Raw genomic sequence first — 25,300 nt, 5'->3', positions numbered from 1 at the left:
CAGAGAGTTATGTGACACAAAATAGTTAATAAATAACATTTCCCATATGTCTACTTTACATCAGCACAATTTTGGAAACAAAATATTTTTTTGTTCGGAAGTTATAAGGGTTAAAAGTTGACCAGCGATTTCTCATTTTTAAAATAAAATTTACAAAACCATTTTTTTAGGGACCACCTCACATTTGAAGTCACTTTGAGGGGTCTATATGGCAGAAAATACCCAAAAGTTACACCACTCTAAAAACTGCACCCCTCAAGCTACTCAAAACTACATTCAAGAAGATTATTAACCCTTCAGGTGTTTCACAGGAACTAAAGCAATGTGGAAAGAAAAAATGGACATTTTAATTTTTCCAACAAAAATTTTCTTTTAGCATCAATTTTTTTCATTTTCACATGGGAAACAGGATAAAATGGATGCTAAAATTTGTTGGGCAATTTCTCCGGAGTACAACGATACCTCATATGTGGTCATAAACCACTGTTTGGGCGCACGGCACGGCTCAGAAGGGAAGGAGCGCCATTTGACTTTTTGAATGGAAAATATGCTGGAATATTTAGCGGTTGCCATGTCGTGTTTGGAGAGCCCCTGTGTGCATAAACATTGGAGCTCCTCCACAAGTGACCCCATTTTGGAAACTAGACCCCCCAAGGAACTTATCTAGATGCATAGTGATCACTTTGAACCCCCAGGTACTTCACAAATTGATCTGTAAAAAAAAAAAAAACACTTTTTTTTCACAAAAATTTTCTTTTAGCCTCAGTTTTTTCATTTTCACATGGGCAACAGGATAAAATGGATCCTAAAATTTGTTGAGCAATTTCTCCTGAGTGCACAGATACCTCATATGTGGTCATAAACCACTGTTTGGGTGCACGGCATGGCCCGGAAGGCAAGGAGCACCATTTGACTTTTTGAATGGAAAATTAGCTCCAATCGTTATCGGACACCATGTCGCATTTGGAGAGCCCCTGTGCACCTAAACATTGGAGCTCCCCCACAAGTGACCCCATTTTGGAAACTAGACCCCCTAAGGAACTTATCTAGACGTGTAGGGAGCACTTTGAACCCCCAAGTGCTTCACAAAAGTTTATAACACAGAGCAGTGAAAATAAAAAATAATTTTTTTTCCTCAAAAATGATTTTTAGCACACTATTTTTAATTTTCACAAGGCTAACAGGAGAAATTGGACCACAAATCTTGTTGTCCAGTTTGTCCTGAGTACGCTGGTACCCCATATGTGGGGGGAACCACTGTTTGGGCACACGGCAGGGCTCAGAAGGGAAGGAGCGCCATTTGACTTTTTAAAATGCAAATTACTTCCAATCGTTAGCGGACACCATGTTGTGTTTGGAGAGCCACTGTGTGCCTAAACATTGGAGCTCCCCCACAAATGACCCCATTTTGGAAACTAGACCCCCTAAGGAACTTATCTAGATGTGTAGTGAGCACCTTGAACCCTCAAGTGCTTCACAAAAGTTTATGACGCAGAGCCGTGAAAATAAAAAATTTTTTTTTTTCCCTCAAAAAATTATTTTTTAGTGCGCAATTTTTTATTTTCACAAGGGTACCAGGATAAATTAGACCCCAAAATTTGTTGTCCAGTTTGTCCTGAGTACGCTGGTACCCCACATGTGGGGGGGAACCACTGTTTGGGCACACGTCGGGGCTCGGAAGGGAAGTAGTGACATTTTGAAATGCTGACTTTGATGGAATGGTCTGCGGGTGTCATGTTACATTTGCAGAGCCCCTGATGTACCTAAACTGTGGAACCCCCCCACAAGTGACCCAATTTTGGAGACTAGACCCCCCAAGGAACTTATCTAGATGTGTGGTGAGCACCTTGAACCCCCAAGCGCTTCACAGAAGTTTATAACGCAGAGCAGTGAAAATAAAAAATATTTTTTTTTCCACAAAAAAAAAATGATTTTTAGCCAGCAATTTTTTTTTCACAGGGGTAGCAGGATAAATTGGCCCCAAAAGTTGTTGTCCAGTTTGTTCTGAGTACGCTGATACCTCATATGTGGGGGGGAACCACTGTTTGGGCACACGTCGGGGCTCGGAAGGGAAGTAGTGACATTATGAAATGCTGACTTTGATGGAATGGTCTGCGGGCATCATGTTACATTTGCAGAACCCCTGATGTACCTAAACTGTGGAACCCCCCACAAGTGACCCCATTTTGGAAACTAGACCCCCCAAGGAACTTATGTAGATGTGTGGTGAGCACCTTGAACCCCCAAGTGCTTCACAGAAGTTTATAACGCAGAGCAGTGAAAATAAAAAATATTTTTTTTTCCTCAAAAAAAAATGATTTTTAGCTAGCAATTTTTTTTTTCACAAGGGTAGCAGGATAAATTGGACCCCAAAAGTTGTTGTCCAGTTTGTCCTGAGTACGCTGATACCCCATATGTGGGGGATGACCACTGTTTGGGTACACGTCGGGGCTCGGAAGGGAAGTAGTGACATTATGAAATGCTGACTTTGATGGAATGGTCTGCGGGCATCATGTTACATTTGCAGAACCCCTGATGTACCTAAACTGTGGAACCCCCCCACAAGTGACCCCATTTTGGAAACTAGACCCCCTAAGGAACTTATCTAGATGTGTGGTGAGCACCTTGAACCCCCAAGTGCTTCACAGAAGTTTAGAACGCAGAGACGTGAAAATAAAAAATATTTTTTTTTCCTCAAAAAAAATGATTTTTAGCCAGCAATTTTTTTTTTCACAAGGGTAGCAGGATAAATTGGACCCCAAAAGTTGTTGTACAGTTTGTCCTGAGTACGCTGGTGCCCCATATATGGGGGGGAACTATTGTTTGGGCACACGTAAGGGCTCGGAATGGAAGTAGTGGCGTTTTGAAATGCAGACTTTGATGGAATGGTCTGCGGTCGTCATTACGTTTGCAGAGCCCCTGATGTGCCTAAACAATAGAAACCCCCCACAAGTGACCCCATTTTGGAAACTAGACCTCCCAAGTAACTTATCTAGATGCCTGGTGAGCACTTTGGACCCCCAAGTGCTTCACAGAAGTTTATAACGCAGAGACGTGAAAATTATAAAAAAAAATTTTTCCACAAAAATATTTTTTTAGCCCCCAATTTTTTATTTTCCCAAGGGTACCAGGAGAAATTAGACCCCCAAAGTTGTTGTGCAATTTTTCCTGAGTACGCTGATACCCCATATGTTGGGGTAAACCACTGTTTGGGCACACGTCGGGGCTTGGAAGGGAGGAAGCACCGTTTAACTTTTTGAACGCAAAATTGGCTGGAATCAATGGTTGCACCATGTCGCGTTTGGTGACCCCCTGATGTGCCTAAACAGTGGAAACCCCTCAATTCTAACTCCAGCCCTAACCCCAACACACCCCTAACCACAGCCCTAACCCCAACACATCCCTAACCCTAATTCCAACCCTAACCATAACCCTAACCCCAACAGACCCCGAACCCTAATCCCAACCCTAACCATAACCCTAACCACAAGCCTAACCCTAATTCCAACCCTAACCCTAATTCCAACCCTAACCCTAATTCCAACCCTAACCCTCTTTCCAACCCTAACCCTTTCCAACCCTAACCCTCTTTCCAACCCTAACCCTCTTTCCAACCCTAACCCTCTTTCCAACCCTAACCCTAACCCTCTTTCCAACCCTAACCCTCTTTCCAACCCTAACCCTAACCCTCTTTTCAACCCTAACCCTCTTTTCAACCCTAACCCTCTTTTTAACCCTAACCCTAACCCTAACCCTCTTTTCAACCCTAACCCTAACCCTAACCCTCTTTTCAACCCTAACCCTAATGGAAAAAAAAAAAAAAATATTATCTTTATTTTATTAGTTCTGTCTACCTATGGGGGTGATAATCGGGGGGTTTATTTACTTTTTCTTTCATTTTGATCACTGTGAGAGTGATCAAAATGAAAGAATGGAATCTGCAGCCGGCAGATTCGGGCAGGCGCACTGCGCATGCGCCCGCCATTTTCAAAGATGGCGGCGCCCATCATCCGGACCCGAGGGACACCGGGAGGGACGGGGGGACACCGGAGGTACCGGGGGGGTGAGGGGGGGATCGGAGGCTGGCGGGGAGCAGAGGGAATGGGAGGGGGGCAGATGATGACAGCGGCGGCAGATCGCCGCTGTCATTCAGTTGCGGGGGGGCGATCGCCGGTGGGGGGGGGTGGAATCGGTGTCTCCAGCCATGTCCGATGCTACAGCAGCATCGGACATGGCTGGATTGTAATATTTCATCAATTTTCATTGATGAAATATTACTATCGCTCTGATTGGCTGTTTCACTTTTAACAGCCAATCAGAGCGATCGTAGCCACGTGGGGGCGAAGGCACGCCCCCTGTGGTGAATTACAAAGCCCCCTGTATCTGCGGGTCGGGTGACCTTTCAGTGACCCCGGTCACCCGACCCGCAGGGGGGCTTTGAAGTCATGACGCCACATAGGCGTCACTGGTCAGATTTGAACCAGGTTTCATGACGCCTATGTGGCGTCATTGGTCGTGAAGGGGTTAATAATGCTGCCTGCTGACTGGTCACTGATCCCTCGGCTATCTCAAAGAGCTGCTACTGTACAGGTGTGGGTGGTGCCATCTTGGAGGAGGAAATTTTTTCTTCTTCTCCAGTAAGATGGCACCACCTGTGCAGTAGCAGCTATCGGATCACAGCTATATACACTGATAGCTGCTACTGCGCAGGCGTGGCAGACGCCATTTTCAAATTGATTTTTTTTTTTGCTGTAGCTGAATAACATGAAGAGCATGTATTATTGGCACATGAAACATGTGATTATGCTGCAGCGCAGGGGCCACGGCTGACACCTGCCTGCAGAAGTTTTTTTTTTCTTTTTTAAATATGTACATTAGTGTAATGACAAAAAAAAAATTTTTATGAAACCTTGTGCAATGGAGGAACTTTTATGGGTTATTTAAGAATAAGTAATGCTTTTTTTTGTTTTTTAAAAAAAAGTTCCCCCTTTCATTCAAATGAAATAAGGCAAAAATTGTTTTTTCCCCCAAAAAAAGGACATGCAATTTTGCATTATTGAAACGATAATAGTAATAACTAAGCAACTTTTATTATTAGTTTTTTAACAAATACGGTATAAAACAGTTAATTATAAGTACAATATGTACAAAAGAAGAGTTTAAAAATTATTTTTTCCTATGAATTTTAGATTCAAAAATTCAATTTGTTTCGATTTCGCATGTAGCTCCTCCATCAGTTTTACAGCACGTTCAGCATTTTGGTTAGATCTGGGAATGTCAATTAATGACTCCTCGACCAACCAGTGCGCCTTCAAACACTTAATTGCCTTCTTCTTCTGCCTTCGCCGGTTCTCGCTGTTGAACAGAAAACTGAAGTTTCCAAGAATTTGGCAGTTCGTTGGCATCCGCGTGAAATTGGAGAGCTTTTCAACATATGGAATACTTGGATCCCTTTTATGTTGAGAATAGGAGGGCAGATTCCTCGTCCTGATAGACCTGTTTGCCTTTACACTGTTGCTGGAATTTCTAGAAGACATTTTCTGAATGACCTGTCCTGCACTTCTTGATCGTAAAACTTGAAGCTTTGCACTGAAAATGAAAAGCTAATACTAAATTACAAAATATTTTAAAATATTCCAGAATGTTCTAGATGTGAATAAAATACCACTTTTTGTTACAACTTAGAAAGATATTTTCTTTATAGATTTAAATTAAAACACGAAAAACATTTTTTTTGAAAATTTTGAAATGAAAAAGAGGGGGAACTTTTTTGAATATTTTACAAATTTGATGATACTAATGTCATTTGTATGGAATTGTTCCACCAATGTAAGGGGTTTCATTTTCGTTTTGCAAAATTTTTAAACTAGTCATCACCCTAATGTACATATATTCATTATTTAAACTAGGGGGCAGATCAGTGAGGGATCAGTGACCTGTCAGCAGTCTGCGTTATCAATACCTAATCAGAGCACCACATGAAGACCCCCACAGGCCGCCCCGGAGCACGGGCATATCATTAACTAAAAATAAAGATTAAACAACAACCACAAGATGATTTCATCACCCAGGTATCATTGTAATCAGTATAACAGCACCGACCTGACACTGTGTGTAGGTTACTGAGCACAATCCTGCTGACAGGTTCACTTTAAGAGGTTACAACATATGCAAAATATTTAAAAGTTTAAAGGAAATATGTCACTACCCCATCTAAGAGCAGCATGATGTAGGGACAGAGACCCTGATTCAATAATGTGTCACTTACTGGGGCCTTTTGCTGCAGCTTTGATAAATTAATTGCTCTTGTGTTGCTCTATCAGATTTGTTAATGCTGATTGACAGCTTTCTGTGTACACTGTGCATAGGCAGAAAGCTGCCAATAAGGGGTGGGGTTATACAGAGCTCATTAATGTGGAGAACTACCTGGCAGCAGATTTACTAGTAGTCTAGCAATAATTTCTTACTGATAAAACAGTGATCTTTTCAAAACTACAACAAGCAGCCCAGTAAGTGACACATCACTGGAATCAGGGTCTCTGCCCCTACATTACACTGCTCGGAGATTAGGTGGCTAAAACCTGGTGACACATTCCCTTTAATTATAACTGTGGGGGAAAAAAGGCCAGCAAGGAGTTTGGAGATGTATATCAGAAAAACAGCATCTTAGCCACCTACAAAGATATGACATTTCTCAAAATGGAAATTTTAGTCTATTTATAGATAACAAGAATATATTATTTTTTTTCTTGCTGATTGCATAATATACAGTACAGAATACAGGAGCACATTACACCTGCTTTTATAAACTTCTTTATCTTTCTTATTATAGTTTATTCACCTTCATGCAATTTTATTCTAACCTTTCAGAGCACAGTGTTCAGTTCTTGGAAGAGCCATCAATACAGAAATCTATCGACCCATTGAACAAAATGACAAGGTACATACTTTAATACACGACTTTGGAGCACAGAGGACACACATTCCATCATCTTGGCATTGTGCTTTGTGTCTTTTATCAATCAGTGACACCTCATTAATATGTCTATATATATAATTGCCTTAAATTGTCTGTCATCCACTTCCGTCTGGATGTCCCCGAATCCCACAATCCACCGCGCCGCACCGGAAGTATGCTGACCGCCATTTTGGAACACCCAAGTGATGCCACTCGGATCCAGGACGCAGCTGCGATCCCGACCGCCGCTGGAATCTCAGCTGCCGCTCTGATCCAGGCCACCGTTGTGATCCCAACCGCCACTGGGATCCCAGCTGCCGCTTGGATCCAGGCTGCCACTGAGATCCCGAACGCTGCCGGCCTACCAGAGGATTATCCTGTTCTCCCAAGCCTGGATGCAATCATACTTGTAGGATTTTTTACAGCCTTTGAGATCCAGCCGCTGTTTGGATCCCAGCCGCCGCTCGGATCCCAGTTGCCGCTCGGGTCCAGACTGCCGCTGCGATCACGAGGCTGTGAAAGGGGTGCAAAGAGGGGGTATAACGAGAGGGGTGTAATGAAGGGGGTATAATGAGGGGGTGTAATGAGAGGCGTGCTGCCGCCTGACCCCCGCCAGGAGCCGCCTGACTACACGTGCCAGATCCCGCCGCTGCCTGCCCACCCACCTCCGTGCAGTCACAGCCGGCAGGAAAGACCACGGCTTGATGCATGTGCTGGAGATTGGGTGCGGCCACCCTCTGGTGGCGCCGCACACCATCTCCAGCACAGACCGCAAAACACCGTCTTTCCTGCCGGATGTGATTGCACCGAAGTGGGTGAGCCGCCACCCCCAGCACCACAAAGCTGCCCCCATCGTGATGTTACTGCCCTCCCGATGCGACAGCATCGGGCACACATCTAGTAATACCTTAAAATCTAGTCATCACCCTTCAGTCAGTTACCCCTCTGCACTCACTGATCTCCTGCAAGGGGACCTTGAAGATAGAAAATATTTTCTGGATGAATATGTCCTTTGTATACAGTAGGGATACAATCAGTGCCTGACTGGGATGGTAAAGGCCCACCAGTGACATTTCTTCTTGGGGCCTACTGTTTAACTACATGCAAAAATAACCTCACCCTAGTATACAAATTTATTTTTGCTTTTATGTAATAATAATTTGGATAGCTTGTTTAATAAATGATTAGATGCAACCTTTTTCTGCAAAATGTGAATCAAATGTAACAGTACTACTCATTAGCAATCCTTCACAGGAGCGGCCTACCAGAGGATTATCCTGTTCTCCCTTGGGCCAGTCCAAGCCTGGATGCAATCATACTTGTAGGATTTTTTACGGTCTTTGAGCCAAATGTAAAAGGTACAGAGAGAAAAAGTATCCATCATTGCCACATGCATATGGCAGAAAACACTAAATAAAACACTGCCATACATACCAGACATATAATTCCTGTCTTATACAACCCCTGGCAAAAATTATGGAATCACCGGCCTTGGAGGATGTTCATTCAGTTGTTTAATTTTGTAGAAAAAAAGCAGATCACAGACATGGCACAAAACTAAAGTCAATTCAAATGGCAACTTTCTGACTTTAAGAAACACTAAGGCTGTGTGCACACGTAGCGATTTTTAAGCGTTTTTGCCGCGATTTTCGGCGCAAAAACGCTTAAAAATCGTGTACAGAACGCCCCCATGCATTCCTATGGCATTCCGCACATGCTGTGCTAATGCTGAGCTTTTTTCCGCGGCGGAATCGCATCGCGGAAAAAATTGCAGCATGCTCATTCTTTGTGCGGAATCGCAAAGAATTGCCGCGATTCCGCACCCATAGGAATGCATGAGAATCGCTTACTTCCTGCATGTGGCTATGCCCACCATGCGGGAAGTTAAGCGTCTCATGTGCGGTTGGTACCCACGGTGTGGAGGAGAGGAGACTGTCCTCCAGGCCCTGGGTACCATACCCCTGTAAAAAAAGAATAAAAAATAAAAAATCGGTGTATATTTACCTTCCGGCGTCCCGCGCTGCATTCCCGGGCCTCAGCGTTCCCAGTAATGCCTTGCGGCAAGTCCCTGTAATGACGTAGTCTCGCGTGACTCTAGCGGTCTCGCGAGATCGCTATAGCAACGCGAGACTACGTCATCACAGGTCTCGCAAGACATTACTGGGAACGCTGAGGCCCGGGATGGCAGCGCAGGACGCCGGAAGGTAAATATACACTTATTTTTTTTAGCATTTTAACATTCTATCTTTTACTATTGAGGCCGCATAGGCGGCCTCAATAGTAAAAACCTGGTCACACTTGTCAAACACTATGTTTGACGAGTGTGACCAACCTGTCAATCACTTTCCAAGCGATGCTTCAAATCGCTTGGAAAGTGCTTGAATATCGCGGCAAAATCGCGAACATAATTGCGGTGAAATCGCGCGGAAAAAACCGCTCGATTTCTGGGAAGGAGTCCGGTTTTTAGTAAGCGTTTTAAAACGCTACGTGTGCACATAGCCTAAAAGAAATCAAGAACAAAAAATGTGGTAGTCAGTAATGGTTACTTTTTAAACCAAGCAGAGGGGAAAAATTATGGAATCACTCAATTCTAAGGGAAAAAATTATGGAATTAGGAAAAAGAAGCCAACAAAAAACACTCCAACACATCACTAGCATTTTGTTGCACCACCTCTGGCTTTTATAACAGCTTGCAGTCTCTGAGGCATGGACTTAATGAGTGTCAAACAGTACTCTTCATCAAGCTGGCTCCAACTTTCTCTGATTGCTGTTGCCAGATCAGCTTTGCAGGTTGGAGCCTTGTCATGGACCATTTTCTTCAACTTCCACCAAAGATTTTCAATTGTATTGAGATCCGGACTATTTGCAGACCATGACATTGACCTTATGTGTCTTTTTTCAAGGAATGTTTGCACAGTTTTTGCTCTATGGCAGGATGCATTATCATCTAGAAAAATGATTTCATCATCCCCAAACATTCTGTCAATTGATGGAAGAAAAGTGTCCAAAATATCAACATAAACTTGTGCATTTATTGAAGATGTAATGACAGCCATCTCCCCAGCGCCTTTACCTGACATGCAGCCCCATATCATCAATGACTATGGAAATTTGCATGTTCTCTTCAGGCAGTCATCTTTATAAATATCATTGGAACGGCACGAAACAAAAGTTCCAGCATCATCACCTTGCCCAATGCAGATTTGCGATTCATCACTGAATATGACTTTCATCCAGTCAACCACAGTCCACGATTACTTTTCCTTAGCCCGTTGGAACCTTGCTTTTTTCTGTTTAGGTGTTAATGATGGCTTTTGTTTAGCTTTTCTGTATGTAAATCCCATTTCCTTTAGGCGGTTTCTTACAGTTCGGTCACAGACATTGACTCCAGTTTCTTCCCATTCGTTCCTCATTTGTTTTGTTGTGCATTTACAGTTTTGAAGACATGTTGCTTTAAGTTTCCGGTCTTGATGCTTTGATGTCTTCCTTGGTCTACCAGTATGTTTGCCTTTAACAACCTTCCCAGGTTGTTTGTAATTGGTCCAGATTTTAGACACAGCTGACTGTGAACAACCAACATCTTTTGCAACATTGTGTGATTTACCCTCTTTTAAGAGTTTGATAATCCTATCCTTTGTTTCAATTTACATGTCTCATGTTGGACCCATGATTCATGTCAGTTCAATTGGTGCAACAGCTCTCCAAGGTGTGATCACTCCTTTTTAGATGCAGACTAACGAGCAGATCTAGTTTGATGCAGGTGTTAGTTTTGGGAATGATTTGGGGTGATTCCACAATTTTTTCCTCAGAATTGAGTGATCCCATAATTTTTTCCCTATGCTTGGTTTAAAAAAGTAACCATTACTGACAACCACATTTTTTGTTCTTGATTTCTTTTAGTGTTTCTTAAAGCCAGAAAGTTGCCATTTGAATGTCTACAAAATTAAACAACTGAATGAACATCCTCCAAGGCCGGTGATTCCATAATTTTTGCCAGGGGTTGTAGGAGTCGTATATGGCTGCGTTCTTCAAGACAAAAGCACTAGACCTGTCCATGGGTTGTGTCTGGTACTGCAGCCTAGATACAATAAAATAAACGTGGTTGAGCTGCAGTACCACGAACAATCTGCAGAGAGGTGTGGCGCTGCCTTTGGAAGAAAGTGATCTCCGGGTGCTCGATGTCTGTTCAGCGCCGCTATGTCACTTTTATCAGCAAAGAGGAACAGACATCAGTCAAGTCCATGCGGTGGCATTAGGTGGAGATTCACAAACCCGGAATCACCAGGCCTTTTGTGGATTTGCAGCACTATTTGTACGAAAATTCAAAGTGGATATGCAAATTAGTTTTTCTCTATCTTATTCAGCAATGTAATTAGTTTGGTGACTCTAAGGCCATGTTCACACCTCAAAGTGTTTTCCAAAAACGTGGTTAAGAACACTCATTTTTGAAAAATCTCTGCAAAAAAAAACCCCTAACATTGTGTGAACACATCCTAAAGCTCTTTACAGGTCCCCTCTAGCGCTGTACATGACCGTGGCATGAACTTTAGGATAATTAATTACCACTTGTCCAGCTTTTAGAAATGACTAAACAAGTAAGAGTCAATTAATAAGCAGAAAGTAATATCGAAGTCGTGTATTTGGATGGAGTCATCTGTCTGTATTCGCATGGTCTTTAACCAAATTATACAGTGACATATTCTTCTGCACGAGGAGATGGACGCCATCCAAACCACAATTAGAGCAATACAATCACACACGACAAGAATCCTGCTTCCCGCTGCCAACAACACATCTCTCAAACAATGGCGTATTTTAGCTATAAATTTCCAGTTTCTTAAGCCAAAAAAAAAAAACTGCCTCCAGGAACCACTGCCAAGTATTATAGGTCCTTTGTCTGCGTTCTTATTTTCAGTGTTTTGAAATCCCAGGCGTGAAGATCCTGTCTTATAACTCCCCCATCTACTACGGCAACAGGGACATCTTTAAGGAAACAATGAGAAGGATTGTGGGGCTGACACAGGAAAAGATAAGGAGGAGAGAGAAAGCGCTAAAGGCCATGGAACAAGGCAGGAAGATGAGCGTCTCTGTTGTTGTAAGCTTAATTCCTTGTGCATGTATATAGACACTTAACACCGGGGAACCGTATCATCAGAAATACATATTTTATAGGCAGATACTTCACTAGATTTTTGGAATGAAAATACCATTTTTTATTATTATTATTATTATTATGTAGTTCAAGAAAATCTGGTTGGTGAATTCACTTTGAAAACCCATGTATGATGGTGATAGATATAATTAACCAGTAAAATGAGTTCCGTAAGACAGCAAAATAGCTCGAGTCCAAGTGTATTCAGTTTTGGTCCAACAAGCCGGACCAACAGCTGCAGTTTGTACTGAGCAGTGTGAGATCTCAGCACCAACAGATAGGAGGTACAGTGAGAAGCTATCATTGAGGCCGGGTGGGCGGTGATTTAGTCTACACTTTCAAAAAAGAGTAATACATCCGTTGTGACATGGAATTTTAAAGTAAGCACACCATCATCAGGTCTAAGAAATCTCTATAATAATACAGACATATGTTAAAGTTTGGGCCCCCCTATTAATGTTAACCTTTTTTCCTTATAACAATTTTGGTTTTTGCAACAGCTATTTCAGTTTCATATATCTAATAACTGATGGACTCAGTTATATTTCTGGATTCAAATGAGGTTTATTGTACTAACAGAAAATGTGCAATCTGCATTTAAGCAAAATTTGACCGGTGCAAAAGTATGGGCACCTCAACATAAAAGTGACATTAATATTTCGTAGATCCTCCTTTTTCAAAAATAACAGCCTCTAGTCGCTTCCTGTAGCTATTAATGAGTTCCTTGATCCTGGATGAAGGTATTTGTGACCATTCCTGTTTACAAAACAATTCCAGTTCAGTTAAGTTTGATGGTCGCCGAGCATGGACAGCCCGCTTCAAATCATCCCACAGATATTCAATGATATTCAGGTCTGGGGACTGGGATGGCCATTCCAGAACATTGTAATTGTTCCTCTGCATGAATGCCTGAGTAGATTTGGAGCGGTGTTTTGGATCATTGTCTTGCTGAAATATCCATCCCCTGCGTAACTTCAATTTCGTCACTAATTCTTGCACATTAATGTCAAGAATCTGCTGATACTGAGTTGAATCCATGCGACCCTCAACTTTAACAAGATTCCCGGTGCCGGCATTGGCCACACAGCCCCAAAGCATGATGGAACCTCCACCAAATTTTACTGTGGGTAGCAAGTGTTTTTCTTGGAATGCTGTGTTTTTAAGCCTCCATGCATAACGCCTTTTTGTATGACCAAACAACTCAATCTTTGTTTCATCAGTCCACAGGACCTTCTGCCAAAATGTAACTGGCTTGTCCAAATGTGCTTTTGCATACCTCAGGCGACTCTGTTTGTGGCATGCTTGCAGAAACGGCTTCTTTCGCATCACTCTCCCATACAGCTTCTCCTTGTGCAAAGTGCGCTGTATTGTTGACCGATGCACAGTGACACCATCTGCAGCAAGATGATGCTGCAGGTCTTTGGAGGTGGTCTGTGGATTGTCCTTGACTGTTCTCACCATTCTTCTTCTCTGCCTTTCTGATATTTTTCTTGGCCTGCCACTTCTGGGCTTAACAAGAACTGTACCTGTGTTCTTCCATTTCCTTACTATGTTCCTCACAGTGGAAACTGACAGGTTAAATCTCTGAGACAACTTTTTGTATCCTTCCCCTGAAAAGCTATGTTGAATAATCTTTGTTTTCAGATCATTTGAGAGTTGTTTTGAGGAGCCCATGATGCCACTCTTCATAGGAGACTCAAATAGGAGAACTACTTGCAAGTGGCCACCTTAAATACCTTTTCTCATGATTTGATACACCTGGCTATGAAGTTCAAAGCTCAATGAGGTTACAAAACCAATTTAGTGCTTCAGGAAGTCAGTAAAAAGTAGTTAGGAGTGTTCAAATCAAGAAAATGATAAGGGTGCCCATACTTTTGCACCCGTCAAATTCTGCTTAAATGCAGATTGCACATTTTCTGTTAGTACAATAAACCTCATTTGAATCCAGAAATATAACTGAGTCCATCAGTTATTAGATATATGAAACTGAAATAGCTGTTGCAAAAACCAAAATTGTTAGAAAGAAAAAAGGTTAACATTAATAGGGGTGCCCAAACTTTAACATATGACTGTATATGCAGTTTGTTTTATGAAATCTGGAGACAGATTCTCATCAAAGGAGGTTGTCCAGGATTAATACGTTATTGACCTAGGATAGATCATCAATATAAGATTGGCGGGGGTACTGCCGTTCAGTGCTTATTAAAATGAATGGGAGCTGAGCTGATGGCCCCTAAACTATGTATGGAGCTGTGGTGCTCCGGGTTTGTGTATTTTGCAAATTTGACTACACTAAAGGGGGTTTTACACTAAGCAATATCGCTAGCAATATCGCTAAAACGTCACTGGTTTTGTGACGTTATAGCGATATTGCTAGCGATATCGCTATGTGTGATACTTACCGCCGACCGGCTCCCCCGCTGTCCATCGCTGATCGCGCGAGAATGTCCAGCTCCATTTCTCGTCGGGCGCTTCCTGCTGAGACTTCCTGCTGTGACGTCCAGCGACGCGTGGAGGCGGGCGGGAGGACGCAGGATCGCTGTGTGTGAAAGGTGAGTATCGTGCGCTGCGTCGCTGCTGCATCGCTGTGAGATCTTTCTGTATGAAAGCTCACTAGCGATCATTTAGCGATGCACCAGCGATCCTGACCGGGTCGGATCGCTGGTTGGATCGCTGGTGCATCGCTAAATGTAAAAGGGCCTTTAGAGTGTCAGAAAGCTAATCACTGGGTGTACCATGTGTCAGACCCCCACTGATCTGATGATGATCTATGCTAAGGATGGCTCAGCAGTATATACACGGTAAGTTCTGGACAACCCCATTAAGGCTATGACAAATGATGATTTCTCCATAGATAATGACATTTGACTCATTACTCATTTACTTTTCCGGCTGTGGCTACTCTCATTTATGATGTAAATTGCTTCCAAGCATTCGTTACTCTTCTGCTCTGTTTGATACCTCGCTTAAGAACTTTAAGTATATACCTAAATAAATAAGATACTATATATCCACTCCATAAATCTGCAATAGCATGGTCATGTTTATTATACACATTACACATATTATATATACAATTAAGTAGAACATTTTCTGGACAAAACAATAAGCAGTGATATTAATGAGCAGTTTTGGGAAATGGGGATTTCTGGATTTTGGGAAAACTGCTGTTCCCTGGCTACAGTTTGTTTAAAAAACAAACAAGCTGTCCCTTACTTACCCTCACCAGGTCCAGCACTGACTCTATGCCACTGCCCTGGGTGTTTCGTATTGTCATATCGACAGCATTTCAGCCAATTACTGAGCTCATCAGTTTTGTCCAAGTTGATGCCATGAACCGCTAAGCTCTCTGATTAACGGTAGCACTATCGACATGGCATTGATGCTGCAGACAATAATAGACAAACTTTTGGCCATTAAGGCAATGTTCCTCATGGTCTATTCCAAAGAGCTATAGTAAGGTCAAGGGTATGTTCAAACATATATACATTTCGGAGAGAATTTTGCTCCAATATCCACTTCCTGTACTCTATGAGTAAGCATATTATTATTTTCAATGAGAAAACACACAAATCTTGCTGTTTTTTGCAGTGTGATTTTTTTTTTTTCTTTAAGTTTCATTTCTTGAGACGTTTCCCCATAAGAAAAAAGTTCCAAATTTGGCCACTAAATGAATTAATTTTGAAAAAGGAAAAATGCCCTAAAACACAAAACAGTAATTAATTAAAAGTATGGAGTAAGAAAGCTATGATGCTTTTTAAGTAAACTTGGAGAGAAGCCCCACAGATGCACAGTTATGATTTGCTTTTAACTGTATTTTATATTGTAGGATACAGGAATCGCAAACCCGGTATATCATCCAGATGGCTGCAACATAAAGCTAGAACAAGGTAAAGTTTACTCATAACTTCATGTACGAGAAAATCACTGCTCCGTGAATGTGTAATTGATGTTTGCATTACACAATAGGAAACCCAATAATATTTTACCCTGCTTGGATGCTATGCAGAGTCGCCATCAGCCATAAATTCACATGGTCTGTAAATACAAGAGGCTTTTGTTCGATGACCATAAGAAAAAATAAATGCATCTAATTTTTGTGAAGCTAAAGGAATTGGTGTAGATCGTTCCATTTCTAATCTTTAACTCCTTAGCGCAGATTCCTGTTTTCACCTTCCTAACCGGGCCAAATTTTTCAATTCTGACGTGGAACTTTATGTGGTAATAACTATGGATTGCTTAAACATATTCCAGTAATTCTGAGATAGTTTTTTTCATGACATATTGTTCTTTATATTAGTGGTAAATTTAGGTCGATATGATATGATTTGGGTATATTTATGAAAAAAAAAAAGAAACTTGATGAAAATTTTGAAAAATGTGCAATCTTTTAACTTTTAAATTTTATACTTTTAAAACAGATGTTAGTAATGCTAAAAATAATGAATAAATAACATTTGCCACATGTCTACTTTACGTCAGCATAATTTTTTAAACATTTTTTTTGTTAGAAATGTAGAAGGGTTAAAAGTTTACTGGAAATTTTTCATTTTTTCCAACAAAATTTTGAAAACCTATTTCATTAGGGACCACTTCATATTTGAAGTGACTTTTTGCGGCTTATATGTAAAAAAAAAATCACCAACAAATGAACCCACTCTAAAAACTGCACCTGTCAAGGTATTCAGAAACACATTAAGAAAATAGGGAATATCAGGAAATCAGCTCCCAGTGCCATGATTCCCATCCCTGCATCTCCTCTGGCTCCCTCTCCATTTTTTATCCAGTCACAGAAGAAGTCTCCAAGATCCTCTCTTCTTCTTAGCCTACTCCATGCACTATTGACTCCATTCCCTCACACTTCCTCTAGTCTCTCTCCAGTCATTACTACTCACCTATCTAAAATCTCGACTCTCTCCCTCTCCTCTGGTATCTTTCCCTTCCTCCGTCAAACACCCTATCATTACTTCATTATTAAAAAAAACCCTCTCTCGATCCATCCTGCACAAATAACTACAGGCCAGACTCCAATCTCCCTTTCATTGCTAAACTCTTGGAGCGCCTGGTCTATTACTGCCTTACCCATTACCTCTGCACTAACTTTCGCCTAGATCCATCACAGTCCAGCTTCCGCCCCCTACATTCGGCAGAAACTGCACTCATCAAAGTGACCAATGACCTTTTGACAGCAAAACGTAACAGTCACCACTCTGCTTATTCTTCTCAACCTTTCTGCAGCTTTCGACACTGTTGACCACCACCTCCTACTCTCTATGCTCCAATCAATAGGCATAGAGGACATTGCTCTCTCCTGGTTCTTTTCCTATCTTTCTCACCGATCCTTCAGTGTATCGTTCGCTGGCTCCACTTCTCCTCTTCCTCTCACTATTGGGGTCCCTCAGGGTTCAGTACTTGGCCCCCTTCTCTTTTCTCTGTAAACAACCTAAATCTGAAAGACTATCAGCAGATTTGGCTTTCAGTACCAAATTTTTGCTGATGACACACAACTATACACCTCATCCCATGACTTTACCCCCGCTGTATTGCAATACACCAGTGACTCTGTCCACAGTCTCCAACATCATGTCTGCTCTCTCTCTATTTCCCAGAGGAGCATTGCGGCTTTAAGTCTCCTCACCTCGACATGCTTAGCAAGTCATTCTCCACAAGGAGAAATGATACTTCTTGGATATCGGTCAGACGCCTCTCACACAGCCAAACCAGATCTCACACTTTGCACTAATGAGGGGCAGTACCCCGAAACACAGTGTCTGAAAATGGAGATTCTGGCTTGGCTTTTATCCTAAGTCATGTAACAAGGCTCGTTAAAGGGTCAACATTGACTTTTAGGATTGCTACTTCCAATAGGTGGCACTAGAGTTCTAGTCCTCTTCCGCTCTGAAGAGACAATTTGCATAATTAGCATATTTCCCAGAGGAGCATTGCGGCTTTAAGTCTCCTCACCTCCACAAGGAGAAATGATACGTTTTGGATATTGCTCTCTATCTAAAATGCAACCTTTCCAAAACTAAACTTCTTCTGCTCCCACTATCTACTTACCTCACTAAAGCTGACATCTCCCTCTCTGTGGGTGGCACCACAATAATGCCCCAGCAGCAGGTGCACTGTCTGGGCATTACGTTTGACACCAATCTTTCCTTCACTTCCCATATACAATCTCTTGCCCACTCTTGTAGCTTAGGCCTGTTTCACACTTCCGTTTTTTCAAATCCGTCAAAATCCGTTGTTTTCCGTAAAAAAACGGATCCGCCATTTTTTGCAGGATCCGTTTTTTTTGTCCCATAGACTTCCATTACGGTTACCGCGGATCCGTCAAAAAAACGGATCCGTTTTTAAAAAAACGGATCCGTTTGCATCAGTTTCCGTCAAAAACGGAAACGGATCCGTTTGGCGGACACAAAAACGGAAGTGTGAAACAGGCCTTACACGTAAAGAACATCTCTAGAATCCACCCTTTTCTCTCCATGGAATCAAGAAAAACCATCACTGTTGCTCTGATCCACTCCCGCCTTCACTTCTCTAAGGCTGGTTTCACATTTGCGTTTTTTAGCGCTGGAAAAAAACGCATACGTGCGCATGCGATTTTTCCCCTATATTTAACATGGGTGCGCATACCTGCGCACTTGTAAGCGCATGTATGCGATTTTCATGCGCTGCGTTTTTTTGGGGTGTGCGATGGTATTTTCCAGACGCTGCATGTTGCATTTTTTGGCCCTTGAAAAAATCGCATGCGCACGTATGCGCACGTTTTGCGCTAAAAATGGCCATTATAGCCTATGGATGCGCATACGTGCGCACTGGCATGCGCAGGTATGCGCTTTTTTAGCGCAGCGTTTTTTGGGTGGTGTCCACTTTTTATCCTAGTTAGAATCTTCTAAAGTCCAAAAAAAAAGGCTATATAAAGGAGGTGCCTGCCAAAACTCTGCCACTACTACACTAGACAGATTGAAGAGCAGACATTCAACCAAGAACACATTATATCAGCGAAGAATGTGAGTATATTACATTATATGCCTGTCCTTTTAAATTATGTATGTACTAATGATTTTTATTATTTTTACATGCAGTATGTCTTCAGAATCGGAGTATTCCCCATCGCGGCAGGAATTGGCGCAAGCAGACCGTGAGGTGATTATTTTCGTGCATCTGGTAAGTATATCTGCTGCTTCTCCAAATCTCTTACGTTTTTTTCAACTTTCAGACATCGTCATCATCATCTGCGGACGGGAATAGTGAGGGCGAACAGCAGGAGCAGCGAAGCCAAGTCCCGGTGGTGATACGTAATGTAAGTATCAAATGATTTGTAATGTTTTTTTTTTTTTTTATCTTCTATTTTTACTCTTTTTTTTTTTTCTTTTTTTGTAACTTTTTAGTCAATTTAAATTTGATTATTCTAATGAATGTGTTTTGTCTAGGTTCCACAACGGGATGAAGACGTCTACCTGGATAATGAGCAGCTCATCAGCCTGGTCCAGGAGCGTTCGCCGTTGTGGGACAGCCGTGACCGGCTGTACAAGGACAATGTGGTGACACGGCGGCTATGGAATGAGGTGGCCGCAGCGTTGATGGATGGCTGGGACAGCGCCACAGCATCCGCCAAAAAGGCGTTTAGTGAGTATTTCCCTGCTCTGTATTGTGCCGCAGTGACTGTTGTCCTTGACGGCACTGTTGGGTTTCGTGCTAGGCGTATTCTAGCAGGAAACCCAACAGTGTCATCGTGGTCTACAGTGACTGCTTTGAGTATTGTATTGCTACATTGTGCCGCAGTGACTGTTGTCCTTGACGGCACTGTTGGGTTTCGTGCTAGGCGTATTCTAGCAGGAAACCCAACAGTGTCATCGTGGTCTACAGTGACTGCTTTGAGTATTGTATTGCTACATTGTGCCGCAGTGACTGTTGTCCTTGACGGCACTGTTGGGTTTCGTGCTAGGCGTATTCTAGCAGGAAACCCAACAGTGTCATCGGGGTCTACAGTGACTGCTTTGAGTATTGTATTGCTACATTGTGCCGCAGTGACTGTTGTCCTTGACGGCACTGTTGGGTTTCGTGCTAGGCGTATTCTAGCAGGAAACCCAACAGTGTCATCGTGGTCTACAGTGACTGCTTTGAGTATTGTATTGCTACATTGTGCCGCAGTGACTGTTGTCCTTGACGGCACTGTTGGGTTTCGTGCTAGGCGTATTCTAGCAGGAAACCCAACAGTGTCATCGGGGTCTACAGTGACTGCTTTGAGTATTGTATTGCTACATTGTGCCGCAGTGACTGTTGTCCTTGACGGCACTGTTGGGTTTCGTGCTAGGCGTATTCTAGCAGGAAACCCAACAGTGTCATCGTGGTCTACAGTGACTGCTTTGAGTATTGTATTGCTACATTGTGCCGCAGTGACTGTTGTCCTTGACGGCACTGTTGGGTTTCGTGCTAGGCGTATTCTAGCAGGAAACCCAACAGTGTCATCGTGGTCTACAGTGACTGCTTTGAGTATTGTATTGCTACATTGTGCCGCAGTGACTGTTGTCCTTGACGGCACTGTTGGGTTTCGTGCTAGGTGTATTCTAGCAGGAAACCCAACAGTGTCATCGGGGTGTACAGTGACTGCTTTGAGTATTGTATTGCTAAATTGTGAAGCAGTGACTGTTGTACTTGACGGCACTGTTTTTTTTTATCAACAGTGGACAAAGTCCGAACACGTTGGCGTTCGATCAAGGACCGCTTCAACAGTGATGTTCGTGCTGAGGGCCAGGTTCGCAGTGGATCTGCGTCAAGGACCAGAACTAGATACCGTCACTATCACGCGTTGCAGTTCCTAAGACCGGTCCTTGCCACAAGATCGTAAGTATTATACATTTTGGGTTTTTATTTTTATTAATCTGTGTTTTTCTAATCCACAGCTGATGCTTCTTGTAAAGGCATGGTAGTAATGATTTTCCTTTCTTCCACAGCACCTGGAGCAGCACCCTGCAACCTGGCCCTGGAGCGGTCCTTCGTCGGACGTCCTCTGACCCGTCCCAGCCATCCGACAGCCAGGAAGCACCTTGCAGGTCCCACACACACACAGCTGGTGACCAGGAAGCTGGGCCATCAGGTGTTCCCCTGTCCCAGGTCTCTGCCACTGGTTATGCGGGCACTACCCGCCAGCGGCAGAGGGCCTTGGACAGGAATGTCTTGCCCGAGTTTATGCATTTGAGCGAGACATTTAATTCCAGCCTCAAGTCACTGTCCGACAGAGTTGAAAGCGGTTTTGCACTGATGGAACGTGGTTTTAACCACTTTGAACACCGCTTCAATTCTGTAGAACAGCGCCTTGACCGTCTGGAGGCCGACCTCAACAGACCAGCACACCATTTTTTTAGTAAGATTGAAAAGGGCATGGCGGAACACCTTAGTCCTGATCAACAGCTGAATGTGCTGCAGGCCTGCAACAATGCTTTCTTGCAGGCTATGCAGCATAATCGGTACGGTCAGCAGTCAGTGGTGTCCTTTCCACCTGTGCCACCATTGACTCGCTTCACCTCACTACCGACTTGTGCTGCATACCACTGCACGGACACCTCTCTTCAAAGGCTGGACACCCACCGTTACACCACCACAAGTCTGAGTGCAGCTGGTCACTTCACCGACACCACCATGGCAAGCGCTGCTCCTGTCTGGAGCACCACCGCCAATCCCATGCATGCGTGGAGCTCAGCCACCACTAGGCAAACATGGAACAGCCCTGCCGCTACAACAACATGTAGTAGCCCTGCCACCACCACTCTGCAAACCTGGGCCATCACTGCCGCCACCAGTCCTCCTGCAAGGACGAGCACTGAACAAGAAGAGCAGCATCAGCCACCTCAGCAGCAGCAGCCAACTCAGCAGACGCCACCTCAGCAGCAGCAGCCACCTCAGCAGCAGCCGCCACCTCAGCAGCAACCACCTCAGCAGCAGCCGCCACCTCAGCAGCAGCAGCAACCACCTCAGCAGCAGCTGCCACCTCAGCAGCAGCCGCCACCTCAGCAGCAGCCGCCACCTCAGCAGCAGCCGCAACCTCTGCAGCAGCAGCCGCCACCTCAGCAGCAGCAGCCATACCAGCAGACGGGGGACCTACATTCCATATTTGCCCCTACTTCAAGGCGAAATCAATCAAGGCGGGCATTGGGCCAAAGTCGGTCCAGGCACACAAGCCTACGGCGACATGCCATTACAACTAATGTAACTGAACAGATTTCCTCTCCTACAAGTGTTCCAAGTTTAATTCCCTTAACTGGACTACCTTCCCCCACAAGTTTTGTTGCCCCTTCCCCTCAAACACCGTCTTCAACTGCAAGTGTTGCATATTCCCTGCACACCCCCAAATTGAAACCATCTGCCCCCAAACGCCGTAAAAAATAATTTTTAAATTTTTTTTTTGTGATAAAAAATAAATTTACATTTGTGGTTCACCATTAATAAGTTTCATTAATGTTGTTTGCGCCGCTCACACACACTGATGGGTAAATACATGTTAAAAACCAACCCAAGGGCTAGTATAGTCATATGTGAAATAACATGGACTAGTATAGTCATTCAAAGGCCTAGTGTAATAACTCTAGTTTTACAAAATAGAATCTGGTTTCATGAAAAACAAACTGTTGAAACTTGTCTAAAAAATAAGTTTCTTTCTAGTTTCACCAGTTTGTTTTTGGTGAAACAAGATGCTAGTTGTTAAAAATCGAGTTATTACAGTAGGCCTTGGTATGACTATACTAGGCCGTGGTATTTCACATATACTACTAGCCCCAAGGCCTAGTATACTCATATTTGAAATACCACGGCCTAGTATAGTCATTCCAAGGCCTAGTGTAATAACTCTAGTTTTACAAAATAGAATCTGGTTTCATGAAAAACAAACTGTTGAAACTTGTCTAAAAAATAAGTTTCTTTCTAGTTTCACCAGTTTGTTTTTGGTGAAACAAGATGCTAGTTGTTAAAAATCGAGTTATTACAGTAGGCCTTGGTATGACTATACTAGGCCGTGGTATTTCACATATACTACTAGCCCCAAGGCCTAGTATACTCATATTTGAAATACCACGGCCTAGTATAGTCATTCCAAGGCCTAGTGTAATAACTCTAGTTTTACCAAATAGAATCTGGTTTCATGAAAAACAAACTGTTGAAACTTGTCTAAAAAATAAGTTTCTTTCTAGTTTCACCAGTTTGTTTTTGTTGAAACAAGATGCTAGTTGTTAAAAATCGAGTTATTACAGTAGGCCTTGGTATGACTATACTAGGCCGTGGTATTTCACATATTACTATACTACTAGCCCCAAGGCCTAGTATACTCATATTTGAAATACCACGGCCTAGTATAGTCATTCAAAGGCCTAGTGTAATAACTTTTAATGGAGCAGATTACATTCATCCACTCAATGCTGACTTGTATTCCCCATGGACTTTCATTGGGGTTGGGTTTTGAGTGTTGTGTTTTGAGAAAATCACATACTTTGTTTTAAACTATTTGCACAATTTTATCTTGAAAAAAAATGGTTTCCTGATTCATGGCCTGCAGCTTTGCTCATTCCAATATATTTCACGCAGACTAGCAATGCTGCATTTTAACTCGTATGTGTATTTACCTGCCCAGGTGTGTGAACATAACAAAATTCAGTTATACATGGGAAGTTTTTTAATTAATCGGAGTTTAAAAAATATAGTGCACTCAGTAATGGTATCAAATAAGGATTTTTATTACCATAAACAACAACATTACACCATTTCATCTTGCCAGTGCACCCGTCCTACATCAGAAATAAAGTAGGCCGCAAATTTGTCCCTCATTTGGCCAACTTCAACGGATGACCTGAGAGTGTGCTGAGTGAATTCAGGCAATGGGTTAGGAGCATCATCGTCCAGTTCAAAGGTCGGGTGCTCTTTAGCCATCACAAAGTTATGTAGAACCACACAGGCCTTCACCACCTCATCGACTGTTTCAAGTTTAAGATTAATGGCCGTGCCCAGAATTCGCCATCTGGAAACAAGAATCCCAAAAGCACACTCGACAGTTCTTCTGGCCCTGGTCAGCCTGTAATTAAAAATTTTTTTGGTGTGGTCCAAGTCCCGGCTGGAGTAGGGTTTCAGTAAGTTTCCGCACATTTGAAAAGCCTCATCGCCAACCATTACAAAGGGCAGTGGCGGAGCTTCGGTGTGAGGAAGAGGCCGTGGCATAGGGAAATTAAATTGGTTGCCATACAACCTCCGGCCCATGTCTGAGTTTTTAAAAGCCTGCGAGTCATTACCACGGCCAAATGCTCCAATGTCCACTGCTACAAACATACATCCGGCATCCGCAATTGCAATGAGTACTATTGAAAAGTACTTTTTGTAATTATAGTACTCAGATCCCGTTCTTTGGGGTTTGATGATCCGTATGTGTTTCCCATCAACAGCTCCCAAACAGTTGGGAAAATTGCATACTGTCCAGAATTTGTCAGCAATTTCCATCCACTTTTCAGCGGTGGGCAGGGGCATAAATTCTGGGCAAAGAACATTCCAGAGAGCCCGGCAGGTGTCAGCAACAATTCCAGACAAGGTAGAGATTCCAATACGGTACTGGAAGTGTAGTGAGGATAGGGTTTCTCCAGTCGCCAGGAATCTGTGAACAGACAAAGAAGTAAAATTAATATTTATGTATATTATTTTTAAAAACTATAAAAAAAATATTAGTACATTCACGAAAACTAATTACCCAAGGTTTTGAATACTAAATTTACAAAAAAAAACATCAGACCACACCCCTTTGTTTTTAAAACATACCGTAATGTCACCAGTAGCCGTTCCTCAGGAGGAATCGCACGACGGAGCTGTGTGTCCTGTCTCCGGATGGATTGTTGGACACGAGCAAGCAAATCCATGAAACTTTCGTGGGACATCCGGATATAATCTGTAAATTTCTCCGGGTTTGACTGGAGCTCGCTGTAGAGGGTATGGTATGCCCCACGGCTCTCCCGGAGTTCAACAATCGGATGTATCCACATACGCCGCCGTCTTCGCTGCCTCTCTCTCTTCCTTTGTTCATGGCAAGCAACTGCATACGCCTGAGCCATCGCGATGTCCAAATCCAAGTTGAAGTGAAAACTCTTCCAGCGCAGATCCATGGTCACGAGAAGAATCAAGCAAATGTGAAGAATACTGTAGACAGGGTGTATATA

At 42.9% G+C, this 25,300-nt stretch overlaps 1 protein-coding gene across 2 annotated transcripts in view; it reads left to right on the top strand.

Annotated features, from left to right (window-relative positions):
• The window catches only part of LOC141091390 (solute carrier family 26 member 10-like), a 121,046-nt gene that overhangs the window by 74,808 nt on the left and 20,938 nt on the right, over window positions 1-25,300 (top strand). For both annotated transcript variants that reach the window (XM_073576945.1, XM_073576944.1), the window contains exons 12-14: window positions 6,871-6,940; window positions 11,874-12,053; window positions 15,940-16,000. In XM_073576945.1, the coding sequence (XP_073433046.1) occupies window positions 6,871-6,940; window positions 11,874-12,053; window positions 15,940-16,000 (311 nt within the window). The remainder of the gene's footprint in view (window positions 1-6,870; window positions 6,941-11,873; window positions 12,054-15,939; window positions 16,001-25,300) is intronic.

Source organism: Dendrobates tinctorius, unplaced genomic scaffold (assembly GCF_039654945.1).
Source record: "Dendrobates tinctorius isolate UK_male_01 unplaced genomic scaffold, ASM3965494v1 ptg000051l, whole genome shotgun sequence".
Classification (NCBI taxonomy): Eukaryota; Metazoa; Chordata; class Amphibia; order Anura; family Dendrobatidae; genus Dendrobates; species Dendrobates tinctorius.
Note: the sequence above shows the minus strand (reverse complement) of the source record. Positions and strands in the feature narration are given on the sequence as shown.